Source organism: Trypanosoma brucei, chromosome 3, assembly GCF_000210295.1.
Source record: "Trypanosoma brucei gambiense DAL972 chromosome 3, complete sequence".
NCBI lineage: Eukaryota > Euglenozoa > Kinetoplastea > Trypanosomatida > Trypanosomatidae > Trypanosoma > Trypanosoma brucei.
Genome location: NC_026736.1, coordinates 305,099 through 322,471, shown reverse-complemented (window position 1 = coordinate 322,471; position 17,373 = coordinate 305,099). Strand labels below are relative to the sequence as shown.

Sequence of the window (17,373 nt, the reverse complement as noted above, 5' to 3'; positions counted from 1 at the left end):
TTTCTTTTTTTTTGTCTTGATTTGTTCAAATAGGATGATGTGGGAATGCATTTATTTTTATTTGGTTTTCTTTTTTTTTTCTTAACGGAAAAAAAAAATTCCCTGACTGCCGACACACCGGGCAGCAGTTCGAAGTGGAACTGTGAATATCTTCTGTGTAGTTTAATATTGCGATTCGTTACTTTTTATTATGGTTGCCATTATATACACATAACGCCGCACATATCTAGTCGTTCTGACATTAGTGATAAAAAGGTGTGTTGCTTCTTCATTAATCATATCTGCGACCGGCAACGCTCCCCTCACGTACGCTTTTATTTTACCTGCAAATATAATTGTGTGCGTTTACTCGTGTATGTGTACCGCAAGTCGTGTGGCATTTTCCTTTTTTTTCCCCCCTCCGTGTCTGCTATTAGCTTCAGTACTGACTACTAAACTGGTGCTTCATTCTTTTTTTCTTTAACCTTGGTACCACAACAAATAGCAAAGTATTTCTGTAGAGAACTGTGATGTGCATTATAAAGCCTACGATGACAAGTGTGAAGTTAACAGTGCATAAAATTTTTTGTTGCATCATCACGAATGATGAATTTCTGTCTCGTGATGCCTGAGACACAAGAAATGACTTTTTACTTTTAAAAAAAAAAATAAAGAACCATTTCCCCCTTCCCACCGCATAAACTGTGGCGCAACGAGTGCGGCTCTCCACACACAAATGGGATGGATGGGAAGCCAAAATTTCTGTGTTTGATGCATGATTTCCGACTAATATCAGACTTCCTATATTTCTTTCGTTAGCTCGCTGCTAAAGATGCACGTATGAATCGTGTGCAACAAAGCGGCAGGTGCTGATGTCATTTGTTCGCATGGCCGCTAAGCGGGTTTTTATCCAACTTGTGTCTTCTTCCATCTGAGTGATGTGACCGTCCCTGGAGGAAGTTTTAAATGAACACCACTCACTCATGAGGTTTCCATTAGTTCCTTTCGTGTACGGGGCGGATTTTTCTTGGGTGCCGTTTTTCCCCCTTTTAGGTACGCTTCTTTTCATCGCAATTCAGTTTGCTTCTGGTCGCCTGAATTCCTATGTGACAACCATTATTCCCTTCAGCGGAGTTATTCATACCTTTCTTTCTTTTTTTTAAAAAAAAAAGAAACTGTACATAGAAATTGTGCACGTTGGCACTGTGGGGACGTTTTCAATAGATGAGTGATGTCGGCATCTGCGCTCTTCTTTGTGGTGGGTTTGTTGGGACCATCTTTTTATGGCGGAAGGAGCGGACTTTTGCCCTTCTCTGCATGAAAGATATCGAAAAGGCATGGGAGTGCGGGCCGGAACATTTGGACCGGAATGATCCCTCAACATTTCGAAGGCGACTTATTTCTTTTGTTGGATCCACTGCTGTTAGTTGGCTGCTGTTGGAGTATCTTCTCTTCAAGGAAGCACGCGATAAAACATCTGTTGGTCCCAGTGCTGTAATCCACTTTTTGTTTTGTCAAGAGGGCAATGTGTTGCGAGCCCTTCACGTTACTGTATCCACCGCCTTGGCCACACTCGCGCTCTTCAGTGGAACCCTGTTAGAGAAGGGAATCGCTCTATTTCAACAGGACGCGGATGAAATTTTTCTTCGAGACAATGTGATTTGTCCAACAGGTGAAGAAATTTTTTTCCGCGCACTGCTTCTTCAAATATTACTTCAGCGACGGTCCGTGACGTCATCTATAGTCATATCGTCAGTACTGTTTGCTGTATCACACACGCACCATATCTTTCCCTCTGTGGCTTGGGAATATCGTTATATAATGGGAAATAATGAGCCTCAACCCAGGAAAAAACTAGTGTGCTGGAGACGTGCAGCAAAAAAACTTCCTGGTTTGTACCTCTGCACATTTGCCTGTGGTTTGCTCACCGGGTATTGCTATGTTGTTGTTGGAAAGAGGAACTTACCTTCCACTATAGTCACTCATGCACTCTGCAACTTTATTGGACCTCCAACTTTTGACTTTCTCCAAGAGCAAACATGGCTTAAACGTTTGGTGTACGGCGGTGCCTATTGCGGGGGTATCGCCGGTTGGTACATCATTACTTCAACAGTTGCTAGAAGGTCAACATAAATGTAAATGTGAGAGGGTTACAACACGTGTCCCGCTTCGCTGCCTTCGGTTACCATGTGGAGATGCCATCATGTAAACTGTTGGGAGGTGACGAAGTTGTCCCTGCAACGGGCACTCTTAATTGTATCATTTGCCCCTTTCACAATTATGTCAGTCAATCACTTCCTCAATGAGTTCGTGTGTGCGCATGTGTGTGTGTGTGTGTGTCTTTCCATCATTTCTTCTTTTGGGCAATTGATTGCATGTGATGTATCGCGACGCTTGTAGCGACCAATGTTTCCATTGCGTCAAGCGCCAGCGTATGTGTGTCCCACCCACCTTTTCCTAATTTCCCTGTGAGTTGGAAGTGTTTAAGTAAGTAATCGTAAGCCATTTACTTTCTTCAAACACAACAAGTGGTACTGAAGGTGTGAAACTTACCACAAGTACGAAGACACTGATTAGGTACGTACAGATTCATACGTTGTGGCAATGCCGTGTGCCACTAAAGGAGAGGCTTCACCTCCCGTAACCACACCAGTGGGACGTGACGGGTGCCTTTGTGTCGTTACATGGCAGACTGCAGGGCGCATGTCACTACAAACATGTGCTTTGGAATCTGCTGCAGATGCACTAGTTTTCTTACGCAACAACTTACCAGGAATTGCACTGTGTGGTTTATGGGTGGACATGCAGAAGTGCAGTGAAGAAGAGCATCGGCAAGTTTTACAGCTGCTTTACCCAAACATGCAGCCGAGTCACGTGGAGGCTGTGCTTGCAAATGATATGTACGACGTGGTGGAGTTGCAACCTACGGAAGGTGAGTATGTTGTTGGCTGCCTTTCGTGTTCCCCGAGCCACGGCGGACCGTTTCCTGCTGCAACCGCTATGTCGCGCGCTGAGTTTGGTTGCGAGGAAGGGGTTTTGTGCTCGTTTGTGTGTAGTGAGCGTGTACTACTGACGCTGCATACAGCACCGTTTGCTGGTCTCGCGGAGTTATTTCGTCATGTTCTCAAATGTAATGGTAGTGAAGCGGAGAGACATAGCCGTGAATGCGAGGGTTCGGTTGTTGGCATTGTGAAGGATCCTTCGTCACATCGTTCTTCTTTTGTTCCTGTTGCTATGGGAACAGATGCCCTATGTACTCTCGTGTGTTTCACTTGTGAGGCCTCCTTTCCAGCACCTGCCTCGCTGCTGAGTGAGGTTGGTGATATTAATGAAATGGTCTTTCTGATTTCGCCTGGTGAGCAGGATCAGACAGACCTCCTCCGTCGTGTAGCGTTGTTACGGCGCCGTATTTCTAGTTTTCGAACAGCATTGTTCCTGAAGGAAAAACTGATTCACCAACTTATTTCACCAGCAATGCGTTTAACGTTCGTTTCTAAGAGTCACCCGAGTGCTGTGGCCTACAAGGAAATACTGGCAAGAGTTCAAAAGGTTTCAGAGAAGCTGGATGATGCTCGTGACATGTTAAATCATGCAAACCTGAACTTCATTACGGGTGTTTCTATGCGCATGTCGCAGGCGTCTGCAGGACTCGACTTCAAGATGAATATTCTGAACAGTGTTGCTGCTGTTTCTCTTCCCATCAACCTTGTCGTATCTTTGTTCGGTATGAACTTAAAAGTTCCGTTTATGACTGGCGAGGGCAGCACACTCATACCATTTTGGACAATCTGCGCTGTTTTTGTTGTGTGGGCGGGCATTTGCTTAACGCCGCTCTTCCGTAGAGCGCAGCGGGGTCTCAAAAATGATCCGATTGCTCCATATGAGTGAACAAGTACTGCAAAAGTTTTTAAGTGCGAGAGAAGTTTCCACAGCCAGGGGGGGGGGGGTGGAGGAAACGGATTCCGTTCTGGAATATTCGTGCATTACTAATATTTAGTTTGGGCGAATTTGCTTTGTTGTAATTAAAAAGTGGTAGTTGAAAGTAGGTATTTAATTGACGGCCCATAAGAGGGTTAACTGCCTCAGGTATTTTGTTCACAAAACATCTTTTTTTGTTGTTGTTGTTAAGGCAGTTGCAAATCCACTTTTTTTTTAATTGTATTCCACCGTTGTCGGTTCACACTCATACGACTTTCACCTCGGCGCATGTGAGTTAGTTGGTTTTGGGTCTGTTGAAGCTAACACTTTGCTGCATCCAAGACGAAGATTCGTTCGAGTCACGACAATAACACGAAATACATTGATCGAACAATTTTCTTTTACCTCCTCCATCTTCGCTTTAAAATACTAGCGAACTGTTATGCCGAAAGAATATTTTCCGTTGAGCACAAGTAATATTTGTTATGCGCTGATTTCCTCGCGGTCACACTTTACGATGGTTATTAATTCTACTTAAACGTATTCGGAGTCCGAGAGTTACCTGTTGGTTCCTGTGAGTTCTTTTTTATCTTCCTCAATTTTCCCTTCAAGAGGAGCGTTTGCTTCCTTTCAAGTTGTATTTTCTTTTTTTTTTCTTTTTTGATATTCAATCATCTCTTCACTTTGATCGCAACCTTCCATTTGGCAAGTTTGTTGGCCTGAAGGGAACTCCGTGCATTTATATATATATGACAGAGAGAGGGAGAGTTGCCGCACATAATATGCCGGAAAAAATCCATGTTGAGTTACCACCGGATGGTCTTCTTTGCATATTTTCTCTCTTTAATTTTTGAGTCTTCTCCTCCTCCTCCTCCTCCTCCAATCACAAGCCTTCGTCTTTTTGTAAGTGCATCTGAGTGTGTAGGCAAAATGAGTTATATAATTGGCCATGTAATGAAAAAGACGGTTTTTGTGCTAGTGTTTGCGATTGTTGCGGCATCCAAAAGTGATGAAGATGATAATGATGATGATGATGATGATGATTTTCGAGTACCCACATGTGAGCAATTACTCCCACGGTGGCGGGACGATTTGATGTGCTGCGCTGAGAAGGTACGGGATAAAAACACTTGGTGTTGTGTCAACAACGTGTCAAAAAGCATGTGGACTGCTTTAGAGGAATGTGCCAAACAATCCCCGCGTGATTTTACCACATATCCGTGTAGTTGTCTGTCGCAACAAATGATGAAGCAAATGGTTGGACTGAAGAAAAGGAAAGAAGCTTTAAGAATGCGGAGGACGGGGAATCGCAATAAAACATCAAGTGAGCTGGCAGCTGAAGAGGAAATTGTGGATTGAAAAGCGGAAAAAGCAATAAAGGAAGTTAACTCGGCAACCTAGTTAGGCACACGTTCGGGAGTAAGACCAACCTCATGAAAAGAATAATCCTTACAGTAAGCAAATGAGAAGATGAAACAGATACATCAGTATCAAAAAAGGAGAGTCTGTCCCCCCCCCTCCCTTTACATTTGGTGACACCACTTCTCTTTATTGCCTTTACTTCATTACTTATTTTATTTTAAGGTTTATCCATTGTGGGTTGTTTCTAGTTGCTATTTCACGATTTGTTTCATGTCAAACATGTACATGTCCCTTCGATAAGAAACAAGGTTTTCGAGTTGCAATCTTCATGTTGTTGCATGTGTATAAAGTTGGGCACTATTCCCTTTTATCCGCATCCGCAACTTCATCACTGTTTTGTGCAAGGAGGGGAGGGGAGGTGTTTTAGCAAATTCTTTTCAGAATAATGTGAAACATAATTGGGAAACGCAATAAAACAAGGTAATGATGGGACGATGTGAAGTGATGTTTTTGTTGTTGTTTTTGTTATTCTCGATTGTAGTTGATACCGCTAATTTTTTTTTAACTTTTCAATACGGGGATGCATACATTTGATCGCTTTGCCTCCTTGATGTTGTGTACCTCTTATGAAATTATGTGTAGCATATCCTCCATGGGCTTTAATTCTTTTGATGGTAGTTGGTTGTCCCCCATTTGTAAAGTGTTGTCCACAAGATTTCTCCACAATAGATTTTGATCTGCTTGAAAACACGTTTTTTTTATATTATGGTACAATAATATGTCACTCTTACAAACGTCACCTACAAACGCATTACCATTATTAGTTGTTGAATATGTTTGCCCATTAGGCGAAGTGCTGGAGGTGCAAATGATAGTGAATAAACGGATTGAATTTTTGCACATTTATGCTGAAGTAGATTATATTATGCGTAAATGAGTGTGTTTGGTTATTGGTGACTCCCCTTGTGAGGGGAATGGAAAAATTACGCTTAAGTTACATGCGGTGCTGGTGGAAACTTTAGTTTCCGTAATAAAGGCCACCATCGGTAACTTGGCTTACTTTCTTCTTTGTATTATGAAATTGGTGTGTCTGTGCTTTTACTTTTGATTTTTCGAAAAAGGACAAAAGAAATAAAGGATGCGGATATATTTCTCATTTATTGTCGTATTGTTGACTGGGACAGTGGAAAATTCAAAAGCAGGAAAGAAGGATTCACAAATATTGAATGAAAACGAGTTTAAAACATTATGTGGATTTGTCAATCTGACGTTTGAAATACAGAAATTGGCGAGTGAAGGAAAGCCAACACTTGGAGGATTGAAACCTGAAAGTGTTAACGAGTCCGTGAATACCATTTTGTACGGCAACAAAGGCAGCACCGAAATTGGTTTCGAAGGCGAAAACGACAGGAAAGATTACTGCGGGGACAGGCAAAATCGAGCCCACAAATATGCGGGGAAAAGCTTAATAAAGGATATTTTGTGTCTATGTAAACCCCACAAAAAGCCAGGCAAAGACGGGGTTGGTGCAGAAGATCTGTGTTTTAGCGGTAACAAGTGGTACAAGGGCGGTGAGGTGTGGAGCAATAAAGAGCAAGCTAAGCAGCATTGGGAGAAAATAAGGTTGCATTGTAACCAACTTCCGAAACGGGAGCAACATATACAAAATCAATTATACCACTTAAAGGAAAAAGTTCAAGCAGTACTGAGAACAGCGACAGAGAAGAAGGGAAGGGAATCAGATCAAAACATACGACTCGGGGGTCATCAGGCAACAGAAGTGAAGCAATGCTCAGCAACCACTGGAAAGGGTAATTCGGTGTGTTTGATGTATAACATCACTTCCGGCACACTCACCAACCATAGCATCCCCTGGTTAAAGCATCTTGAAGAACTTGCCGAGAAAATACCGAATGATACACGAACCAATTTGGGCACGAGTGAAAACGACGTCGAAACCGTTCCAAATGGAGTTGGAGATGCCGCACCTTCAACGGACCGAAAGATTAACGAAGGCATTCACACTAATGATGATAATAACAATAATAATGATAATGATAATGATAATATTAATTACAAGCACAATGATGGTAATAACACTGAATATAATCTAGAAGATCCACTAATAAATGAAAGCGGAACTAATACATCCGCAGAACCACAAACACGACCACTTTGGTCAGTAAATGGGAACCCTAACCCTTTAAAAATACTTCTTTTACTGCTCTTAAATTTAAAATATATGCATATAAATATTAAAACTATTATATTTATGATGAGATACGTGGTTTTTTTTTTAATACCGTCGGAAAAATTAATCAAATGTTTCTGTTTCAATATGTGCTTCCCTTTGGATGGCATAAAATATAATGGGGGGTGTGCAAGGTGTAATGTAAACATTTTTAGTTTTCGCTGTGGTGGCAGATACTTACATATATTAACATGATTGTGATTTATAATAAAAAGCTGGAGGGGGAGGAAGGAGGTTTTGTTTATGTGCATTTGTTATATTTTTGTGTGGCTCCTGCTGGTATAGGAAACTTATGCCAAGTTTTTGTGTGAGATCGGAAGCTGATATTCACTTTCGAAGGCAGACGGCTCAGACGTAAATGCCGTATGCTAACTTATCCGTGGAAGTTTCTGTTTTATGATTTTCGTAAATCATGGTTCTGACAGGCTTTGGTTGCAGTCTTTGTTTTTGTGCGCCCGTTATGATAGTAAGTGGAGGGTGAAGGGGTACTCTCGAGTGAAGTGTGTGGCGTTGCGTCAGGTGGTCGATGTTGTTGGGGAAGTTCATTTCATATTCAATGATGATGCTTCACGCTACAGAGTATTATTACATCTCAATAACCTTTTAATAACTCGACTCCACCAACTGTAAACTTCAGTTTATAGAAGACGTCGAGCAATGGCTGGAACAACCAGCATAAAGGGAAAAAACAAACAAAAGCTAATTCTTCGGAAGTATAAAGTGTCATAGGTTATTTCTACAGTGGATAAGCCCAAGATTTACGGAAGTGATGCAACCTCCCTACAGCGGAAATCAAGGTCCAAATGAAATGCCAGAGCATGCGTCGATTTGGCACCAAGGACACTTACCTCCACTTTTGTAAACTGCCATCTAACACTACTTAAGTCTTTTTTTACTTTTAGAAGCACATCCATCAAATGTTGGTATTTGACTTGTAGTATATTTACCTTTCTATCAACTCCTATAACTTATTCAAAGGTGCATGTGGGGTATGCATTCGCATTTTTATATGATCTTCTTGTGTATTTTTAAGAGGTGAAGTTGTTGATTGAAGTGAAGGGAGAGAATGCGCGCTATAAATCTTTGCACTGTTTTGCTTGCGCTGGTATTCCCGGCAACTGTCTCGGGTTCGGAATGGCTGGTTAACGGGAATGAGTTTAAGACATTGTGTGGCATGATAAATTTGGCAGAAGCAGCACTTGGAAAGATGAAAGAAGCACAGGAAATCACTAAAGGGGCGGCTCGGATTGGAGCAATGTATTTGGAATTGAGTGGAGACAGGGATTTGAACAAAACTTGCGAAGGCGCGGGGAAAAGAAACTGTGCACTCCACAAAGTGTTTTGGAATGAATCGAAAAAAGAATTGGCAACTAGGGGAAATACAACCCTACTTTCGGTAGGAGGATTGTCCGAACGTGAAGTGGTGGAGATTAGAAAAAAGGTTCTTTCCGTTGCGCAGATATTCCAAAATATAACCAAAAATCGGAGATGGGTTTTGAAAGCAAGTGATCTCGAAAAAGGTATTAATCGCGCGCTGTATGGTGTTCCATATCGACCACAAGAAATTAAAGCACGCAGTTCCGACAGGAGACAGGTATGTGAGCAGCAACTCTCACGTTCACAAAAGCTTAAAGCGTCCGTATCATTGAGTAGGGATTTGTTGTGTTTGTGCGCGCCTCGTATGAATTTGGGAAGAGAAACTCAGCTCTGCTGTAGTCGTTGCGCTAGGAGAGATAATAGAGCGGTGTGGAGACCAGATGAAGACGCGGGGGAAAGGTGGTATTTTCTTAAAGAACAGTGCTCAAGTATGGAAGGCCCACAAGAAGGGTTTAACAAACTAGTAAACGACTTCCGCGACATGATTAACCACGGTGTTGATGGATGTACCGGAACTACCTATGTCTTTGGTGATAGGAGAAAGTTCAGCTTCTGGCGGCTCTGGATTCTGCCCCAAGAAGCCCCTGGCCACCGTGTGCGCTACGTGGTTAGGGGTAGGAACAGAGATATTAAGAATATACCGTGGATGAGGGAGTTGTTAAAAGTTTTCAACGAAATGAGGGATCTGAAAGACTACGAGAATGATAAGAGAACGCTCGCAGATGCCATTGAAAAGCTACAAAAAGAGTTTGAAGAGTCAAACAGGAAAATTGGCAATGCCAAAAATTGAGTAAAACCTGGTTTGAGTTAGCAAATATCAGGTAAGACGGGAAACTAAGAGAAAAGGAAAGCAACGTCAGAATGAGCACGGGCGTGATTCCAAAAAAGGCTCTTCTGACGTTTAACGATGGTAACGTCAACAACAGGTAAACACTAGTGGATTCAAGGCAGGGGAGGGATGTGAATTAGAGGATAGCAAATGTAAATGGGAAATTCATATAGTAAGCGACGTGATGTGATTCAAATATCACTCAAGTTATGCTTTCTTTTTTTTTTTGCTACAGCAGTGTGTTGACATTTTTTTTTCAATAATATTGACTGAACAATACTCTCAGTATCCCGTGAAGTGAAAGGATGCGGAATAGAAAGGAAAACTCCTTCCAAGCTGGTTTTTCCCTTTTTTAACAAGATGGAATTGACAATCCCTTGAAATAGGTATTGAGTAAATTAGATTTAACACCTTAAGTGAATAGAAGGGATAAAGGCGTGTGGTAAAGACTCCCAAAAAAGTGTAGAGTTGAATGTAGTGCGGATGGTTACACGTTTTATCGGTAATGTTCTCAGGAATTGCATTTCTGTCTAAAGCGTGATCGCTCCGATGGAGGTTTTGTCGCAGCATTCACCGGGTTTTCGAGAGTGTGTGCTGATGTGCTCAAGAATTAACGGAATATTTGATAGAATGAGTTCAGTTGTTTCAATACAGAGTTGGCAGAAATTTGGAGGAAAAAAATGCGGTGAAATCATAAATTCACGGGAAAATGCCCTCAACTTAGAGACAAAAAGATGTAGCCGGGCACAAAGTGTGTGCAAAGCGGCTGGTTCACCCCATTATCGATAGGAGAGAGACTGTTGTTAACCACTATAAATATCATGGTGTGAGGGTAATTTAAGGAACTTTATGCTGCGCATACAAAAAATAATCGGAAGTCAAATGTTGGTAACAGGCGATGGAGGATGCAACTATATGTTTTTTTTGTGGTAGGATGGAGTACAGTGGGAGTTTTGTGTGTATTAGTCGTTTTCAACAACCGCATCACAAGGGAAGAGCAGGGGGATACTTGACAAGGTTGAGGGGGATATCACCAAAGTGGGGCCGATTCGTCGCTTTCGGAGGTTTAAGGGGTTCGTGGAAATTTGTGTAGTGAGGGAAATTGCGAAAGTTACGTGGAACAGTGTTGCATGTTTTGGAGTAGAGATACAACAACAGTCCGGTGATACAGATAGGTGGACAGGAGAGTAAGGTGAACAAAAAGAACATGAGGGTGATGGGTATGGGGGTTACAGGGTGGGGGTGTTTGCAAAGGAAGGGAGGACATACAAGAACGCAGACGATGCTACGAATCAATCTCCTAGAAACGAAGGACCCGTCTGCGGAAGTGGGAGAAGCCAATAGGTCGTTACAGCGGTTAGCGGAACGCACAACAGATAGTGGGTTTGAGAATTCTGTCAGTAACACAAATGGAAGGTGCATTACGGCCAAAGAATTTAGAGACCATCGCCAAGTAGCCGTCACAAGATTAAACACCTCGAGGTGAGACACGACTGACTGAGGAAGGCTGTTGCTAGAATGCCGCGTACACCACTGTAGTATGCAGTTAGTGAAACATTGAATGCAGGTGGGCTACTTGATGGAACTCTAGGGAGGTCCATGGAAATGAACACAAAAGGCACAAAGTTTGTGGTAGCCACATCACTTCTCGCATAGAACACCACATGGTCGAGAGGTGATATTTAAAGCGCAATTGCTGACACTCCAGCGGTGGCGAACTTTGAAAGATGCTGAAAAAGAGGTTGGTGTTAACTCTGGTGGTCTGCAGGGAACTGGAAACCGCTCCTAATTTAACTTTGACTCCAACTCAACGGTACTGCTAGTGGCAAGACTCTTCGTGTCTGTTTTCTAAAGTTCCTTAGTACAGTTATAGTGTTCATTGTTATAATTGAAAAATAACCACCACTTTCTGACTGACTGCAAGAACACCCAAGGTTGGTTGTCACACACCACTCTCCTACAAGTCTTAGTTTCTTGGTGGGAGCCCGAGGCTGCAAATAACATTGATCAAACCACAACACACACAACTGTTCCGCATTAGTTTTTTTTTTTTTACAGTATTCGGCCGTTATTATTCACCTCTTTTGTTTACTTTTGTACGCGCAGTGAGGTTTCTTGCTTGCACCTTCTTTTTAATTGGTAGAGCTCTTGGTTGTAAAGAATTTGAGTCCACTCCGAAGGAAGTACACCCTTAGGATTGCTTGATGCCTACAATAATACCCCCTCGTTTTTGTTGCCCACTTTACACCACGCGGAAAATCAAACAGTTAGTGAAGAATAAAACTGCATAAATTTCACCTGCGAGCAGACGAGGCCACAGGAAGCTCAACCTTAGAGAATGGGCTTTGCCAGTTGAGGAAACCCCATGGGTGTAAAATTAGCGGCCACTTACCTCACTGGCGGGTGAGGTGTCAACGACGCTTTGGAAAAAGAGCCTTCACTGAAAGCCGCTACCTTCTGTTGAAGTTACCACTTTTCGTTGCCACGTTATTCCACACACCAACGCAACGCATTTGGACGTCTTTTCAACTTTAATCAGGCCCTACGGGCGAACGGAAGACCTTCACGGCACTGGCCACGTGGTCTTGGCGTCGGGGCCAATTACTCTATTGAAGGTGCAGCCGAGCGCATTGATGTGGCGGGGGGCACTCTACTTTATGGGAACAAACACCCAGATAAAAATTGAATGGGAAGAGATTGAGAAGCGGAGCGTTCCTGACATTGAAAACGGTTCCAAAAAATCTCCAATGCACGCACCACCCGACAAAATGTATGGAACAAGGTACCCTCATCGAGCACTTGTAGCACTGGCGTGGGCACAAAATAGAGGGCTGCTGTGACGCTCTAAGAGTAGGGTGAGTGGAAACTCCCACACACTTACTACAATGAATAGCCCCTGAGCACTAAGTGGATAATGTGGCTTGATTAGACCCGAGAAAAGAGGTTAACGGCTTCGCGTAAATGTGGAAAATTTCTTTGTAAAGTTGTTTAGGCCAGACGATGTAGAAAAGGAAGCGCTACCTCCCTCCGATGCGGCACACAGAAATCCAAACAGCAAGGTTTAAAGGTATGCGTTGGCTGAAACCATGGCACGTAACAATGCAACTAAATCAGAAGATGCCTGGGGCATCACTGTTGCCAGCGCGAACAGATCTAACGCCGCAGTGGGTGAAGTAGTAATGCGAAGTCGACCGCTAGCTAAAAGATGTCAAACAAAAAGTAAACATAGGGAGATGCTAGGTACTTAATCGATGTGTGCTAAAAGAGGTAGGTTTAGCGGAGGTAAGAAAAAGTTACAAATCAGAAGTATGCTAAATTTTTTTTAAATATGTTTGGGAGGTTTGGGGTTTACAAGAAAAGCAGATAGCATTTCGGCGCTGTAAAAGTGTGGCTAATGATCATTTGTTTTACATTTTTGTTGAAGATGCGATGCCTCGGGGTGTTGTTACCCAATGTGTTAGTACTTATGGATAACATCTGTCGCTTTATGCGTGCCTTTTAATTTTTTTGTCGTGGCTTCGTCTGCGTTGATATGTGTATTCGGCGACCTCTTACGCTTTTACCACAACAACTTCTATCATTTAGAAGGCGGGTTACAAACTAAAATTTGTGAACTTTAAGGACCGTGTGGGCATGCAAAAAAAATGAGAAGAAGCGTGGAAAATACCAGTTCTTAAGTGTGCTGGAATGAAAGGGCGAGAGAAAATACGAGAACACAAGGTGATAGTGGTTAGGTGGTGAATAATCCGCTCTGTTATCAAAAAACGTTATGTATTTCGTAACTATTAGGTCATGTTTGAAATAAAAGCACCTATGCACGTAGAGTTGTCATTTCACCTTAGCGTTAAGCAACGTCATAGCCTCAATTGAAGTAGACATATGTGGCCGAAAGGTGTGTGCACCTACGGCCCCGCGCACCTGCACGATGGCAGCCACTACGTTCAACGCTTAAAATGATGGCGCAACTGGACTTGTTCCAGAAAAAAAGTTGTCTGTCTATGAAAGGGAGTGGGTATAGGCTAGCCGGCTTTCCGGTAGCATGTGTTTAACCCTGTGCCGCGCGCAAAAAAAATGTGTAAAGATCAGCTTCGGCCACACAACTGCTTACACCAACTGGCGAGCAATCATGCCTGTCTCAGATTGTTTTGACTCTAACACCCCAACCCATGAGTTCCTGTATTACCTCCCCGTCCGTGCTTTCATCGATATGTAACGTAGCGGAGCATGGAATGTTCAGGAACTCGTCACGAACGTCTTCTGCCGCGTCGCGATATCCGCAGGCGAAGAGTGATTCTAAATTCGTGCACTTGCGTAATCCAGTTAAATGTTTGAGGGACACGCATCCACAGATATCAAGGCACTTTAGTTTTATGCATCCGCTCAAATTTAAACGCGCTAATTCACAACAATATGAAAGGTTAAGAATGGCTATACTTTCCAACTCGCTCACTACACTCGCATCAACAAGCTGATTGCACCAAGAAAGGTTAAGAACAGCCAAGCAGTTCAAACCCGCTAACATATTTATGTCGGTCAGTTGACTGCACCAAGAAAGATTAAGAACACTCAAGCTCTTTAACGACCCCAACACGCTCATATCATCAAGGTTCCAGCAACCTGAAATATCCAGCGTGGTCAAATTACGGCAACACTCACTCAGCACACAGATAGCCGAAAGGCTCCTGCACCATGATACATTCAAAGATATCAGTTTTGTCGAGCATTCGCCCTTCAGTCCGCTTATATCGGCAAGTGCGTTACATTGAGATAGGTTGAGCTCCTCCAGATCCTCGTGCCCAGTTAGCATGCTCAGGTCCACAACCTCCACCAACCTGGAAAGGTTGAGTCTCACCAGCCCCTTGAGGTCCTTTAGTGCGGCGACATCAGCGAACCTGCTGCAACCTGAGAGATTGAGTGACTTGAGTTGGGTACAGCCACTTACTCCAATCAAATCCTTAAGGCTCACACACTCTGACAAATCCAGAGACATCAAATCTATACAACCGTCCAATTTAACTAACTTTATCCCCCTTCTACTGGAAAGTTTGATAGCCGACAACTTCGCACAGCCGCTAAAATCTGTCTCCCTGAGGTTGTTGCATTCGGAAAGTTTCATGGTCGACAGACTGTGGCATCCGCTCAGAATCAGTATTTGCAGATTCACGCATCCGTCAACGTTAAGCGCCGGCAACTCCCCACAGTTGCACAAATTCAAGATTTCGAGCTCCCTGCTGTTTGAAAGATCAAGTAAAGAAGAGAGGTTTTGGCACCCACTTAAATTCACCTCTACAAGGCTGTCGCATTGAGAAAGGTTAAGTTTCTCCAGCTTCACTCTTCCGCTTAAATCCATGTAGTTAAGCTTCCGGCACATTGAAACATTAAGCTCCACCAAGTTTTTGCCCCACCTGCTTGGAATTCCGATATCTTCAAGGTCCTTACACCCGCAAAGATTCAACATTTTTAACTTTTCAAGCTCAGCCAGTTTCAATTTTGTGAGTCGTGAACAAAAACAAAGGTTAAAAATTTCCAAGTTTTTGCAGTCGCATACTCCATATACGTCTTCAAGGTGCGGACACACGGAAAGATCAATCGACTTCAACTCCTTGCATCCATTCAATTTCACAACTTTAAGATGCCAACGTCCGGAAATATTTAGTGCAGTCAAACTTTCACACCCGGTGATATCCACTTCCCGCAGCTGCGGACACTCTGAAAGCTTAAGGCACACGAGTTTTCTACACTCCCCACCCAGATTCAAGTTCGTTACTTTTTTGCATCCAGAGAGATCAAGGGTTGTTAAACTCGCACAACGCTGCCACGGCATCAAATTTACTTGCGTAATTTTAGCAAAACCACGGAAGCCTAACTCTTGAAGCTCCGATATTTCGAAGATATTAGAAACTCCTTCTGCGATGTTCTTGGAGTGATTGAGCAACAATACCTTCAATGTCTTGACGTTTCCCAACGCACTGACGTTTGTGATTCTTTCACAATTTTCACATTCCAAGCGGACCAGGCTTTTTTTACTATTACCGATAGCTTCTATGCACGCATCCGTGACGGCTACCATATCACTCAAGTACAATTCTCTCAAATTTATTAACCACCGACCGCAAACATCCTCCAACCCATGGACGATGTTCTGGCACCCTCGAAGCGAAAGTACTTCCAGCGTTTCATTCCTTTCAAGGGGCCTAACGTCCGTAATGTTTCTGCAATACCCGCACTCCAAAACTCTTAGATTCCCACGGCTGAGTTTGTCGATGCATCTGTCATTTGTCCCTGTGCCGTTCAGATACAGCCTTTGCAGACTCGGAAAGCACTCAACTGTGCATATTTTTTCCAACCCAGTTGTGCGGATGTTCGTGCACCAGCTAAAGTTTAGGTCCTCCAAGAATAAACCTGCCACTTCACAGAGGTTCCCCACATCCTCCACCTCCTTGAAATAGGATATATCTAATTCTTTCCATCCTTTGTTTCTTGCCGCGTTCATCCTTTCACCAAGCCCGCTGTCTGACCGCGATTGCTGTTCCCCACTTTTCGGAAACGAGTCTGTCACCGTATCACTATTTAACTGTGTTGCCATCTATGGAACTTTCCCTAACACGCTTCAAGGAAAATCAAGGAAAAACGGTAGGTAAAGCAGCAGAGACAATAGCAGAGAAAAACAACCAGCTCTTCGCAACTAACAGCCGTCGTAGACATACACGTATGTCTTCAGAATAAAATTCAACACATTACTACCCTGTTTTCTTTTCTGCATAATTTTTCAATCTCCTCGACAAATGCGCGTGAGCTTATAACACACATAACTCTTTACGTATTCCAGTTGTGTGCCAATAGAAACGATGTACCTATAAGCATAGGTGGGACAACTGCTTTCTCTACGTTTATCATGTCTCTCATAATATCGGTAGAAGACGGACAACTTCCACTGTAAGTGAAACAAACCACCGGAGACAGCCTAAACGCTCCCACTTCTCACTTTATCAGCCTCCTCCCAACCCCCGATGGCGCTGATGATATGCTTTTTCCATAACTCAACTCCCCCAGGTACAAAAAATATCTGCCAACTTTTTTTTTTTTTGGTCGCCCACGCCACATGGCTGATTGTCACCGGGTACCTCCTGAAGTTGGATCGCACCAACTACCCACCATGCACACTTTTCCACATACACATTTTCATAAAACAGTTTAAAAGCCGTCCCACTCGACAACCTTTTCTCACTCACACGCGCTGGCAAACAAGTGACCACTCTTGAAATTCCCATAAGAGACACCTACAACACCCAAGTACACATAAGAATTTAATACCACCCCTGCACACACACACACACGCTTAGTCATCTCGTAATAGTGTTTTTTTTACTAACAGTTACTCTCTACAACGTGTTTTCCACTTCGAAAGGAACCGTATAGCAAGTCTGTTTAAGGTCTTATTGGGCGCAGGCTACCTTTTCAACAACTTTGAGGTGGCACTGAATCAGTTCAGTGTTCCTGCCTACTTGCACTGGTTTAAAATAAAGAAATTGTCGCCATCACAAGGTTTCCTGCGTAGGAAACCACAAACACCAACAACTACAAATTTTCCGGCCATTCTCGCGTTCAAACTCAGATACACACTGTAATTACATGACAAACCCCGCTGTGGTAATAT

At 43.1% G+C, this 17,373-nt stretch overlaps 7 protein-coding genes across 7 annotated transcripts; 6 read left to right on the top strand and 1 right to left on the bottom strand.

Annotated features, from left to right (window-relative positions):
- Nucleotides 1-45: 45 nt before the first annotated feature.
- TbgDal_III1310 (hypothetical protein, unlikely) lies at nucleotides 46-435 on the top strand (the record flags this gene model as incomplete). Its single annotated transcript, XM_011773783.1, has 1 exon — nucleotides 46-435. One exon carries the CDS (start codon nucleotides 46-48, stop codon nucleotides 433-435), a length of 390 nt encoding a protein of 129 aa, XP_011772085.1.
- Nucleotides 436-1,203: 768 nt separating this feature from the next.
- On the top strand, nucleotides 1,204-2,112 carry TbgDal_III1300 (CAAX prenyl protease 2, putative; the record flags this gene model as incomplete). The annotated part of the gene is made up of 1 exon (XM_011773782.1): nucleotides 1,204-2,112. The coding sequence occupies one exon, from the start codon at nucleotides 1,204-1,206 to the stop codon at nucleotides 2,110-2,112; it is 909 nt and encodes a 302-aa protein (XP_011772084.1).
- A 471-nt stretch (nucleotides 2,113-2,583) lies between these two features.
- Nucleotides 2,584-3,867, top strand: TbgDal_III1290 (hypothetical protein, conserved; the record flags this gene model as incomplete). Its single annotated transcript, XM_011773781.1, has 1 exon — nucleotides 2,584-3,867. One exon carries the CDS (start codon nucleotides 2,584-2,586, stop codon nucleotides 3,865-3,867), a length of 1,284 nt encoding a protein of 427 aa, XP_011772083.1.
- An 828-nt stretch (nucleotides 3,868-4,695) lies between these two features.
- TbgDal_III1280 (T. brucei spp.-specific protein) lies at nucleotides 4,696-5,256 on the top strand (the record flags this gene model as incomplete). The annotated part of the gene is made up of 1 exon (XM_011773780.1): nucleotides 4,696-5,256. One exon carries the CDS (start codon nucleotides 4,696-4,698, stop codon nucleotides 5,254-5,256), a length of 561 nt encoding a protein of 186 aa, XP_011772082.1.
- Nucleotides 5,257-6,397: 1,141 nt separating this feature from the next.
- Nucleotides 6,398-7,705, top strand: TbgDal_III1270 (variant surface glycoprotein (VSG)-related,putative; the record flags this gene model as incomplete). The annotated part of the gene is made up of 1 exon (XM_011773779.1): nucleotides 6,398-7,705. The coding sequence occupies one exon, from the start codon at nucleotides 6,398-6,400 to the stop codon at nucleotides 7,703-7,705; it is 1,308 nt and encodes a 435-aa protein (XP_011772081.1).
- Nucleotides 7,706-8,576: 871 nt separating this feature from the next.
- On the top strand, nucleotides 8,577-9,677 carry TbgDal_III1260 (variant surface glycoprotein (VSG)-related,putative; the record flags this gene model as incomplete). The annotated part of the gene is made up of 1 exon (XM_011773778.1): nucleotides 8,577-9,677. The coding sequence occupies one exon, from the start codon at nucleotides 8,577-8,579 to the stop codon at nucleotides 9,675-9,677; it is 1,101 nt and encodes a 366-aa protein (XP_011772080.1).
- A 4,174-nt stretch (nucleotides 9,678-13,851) lies between these two features.
- On the bottom strand, nucleotides 13,852-16,302 carry TbgDal_III1250 (leucine-rich repeat protein (LRRP), putative; the record flags this gene model as incomplete). The annotated part of the gene is made up of 1 exon (XM_011773777.1): nucleotides 13,852-16,302. The coding sequence occupies one exon, from the start codon at nucleotides 16,300-16,302 to the stop codon at nucleotides 13,852-13,854; it is 2,451 nt and encodes an 816-aa protein (XP_011772079.1).
- Nucleotides 16,303-17,373: the final 1,071 nt, after the last annotated feature.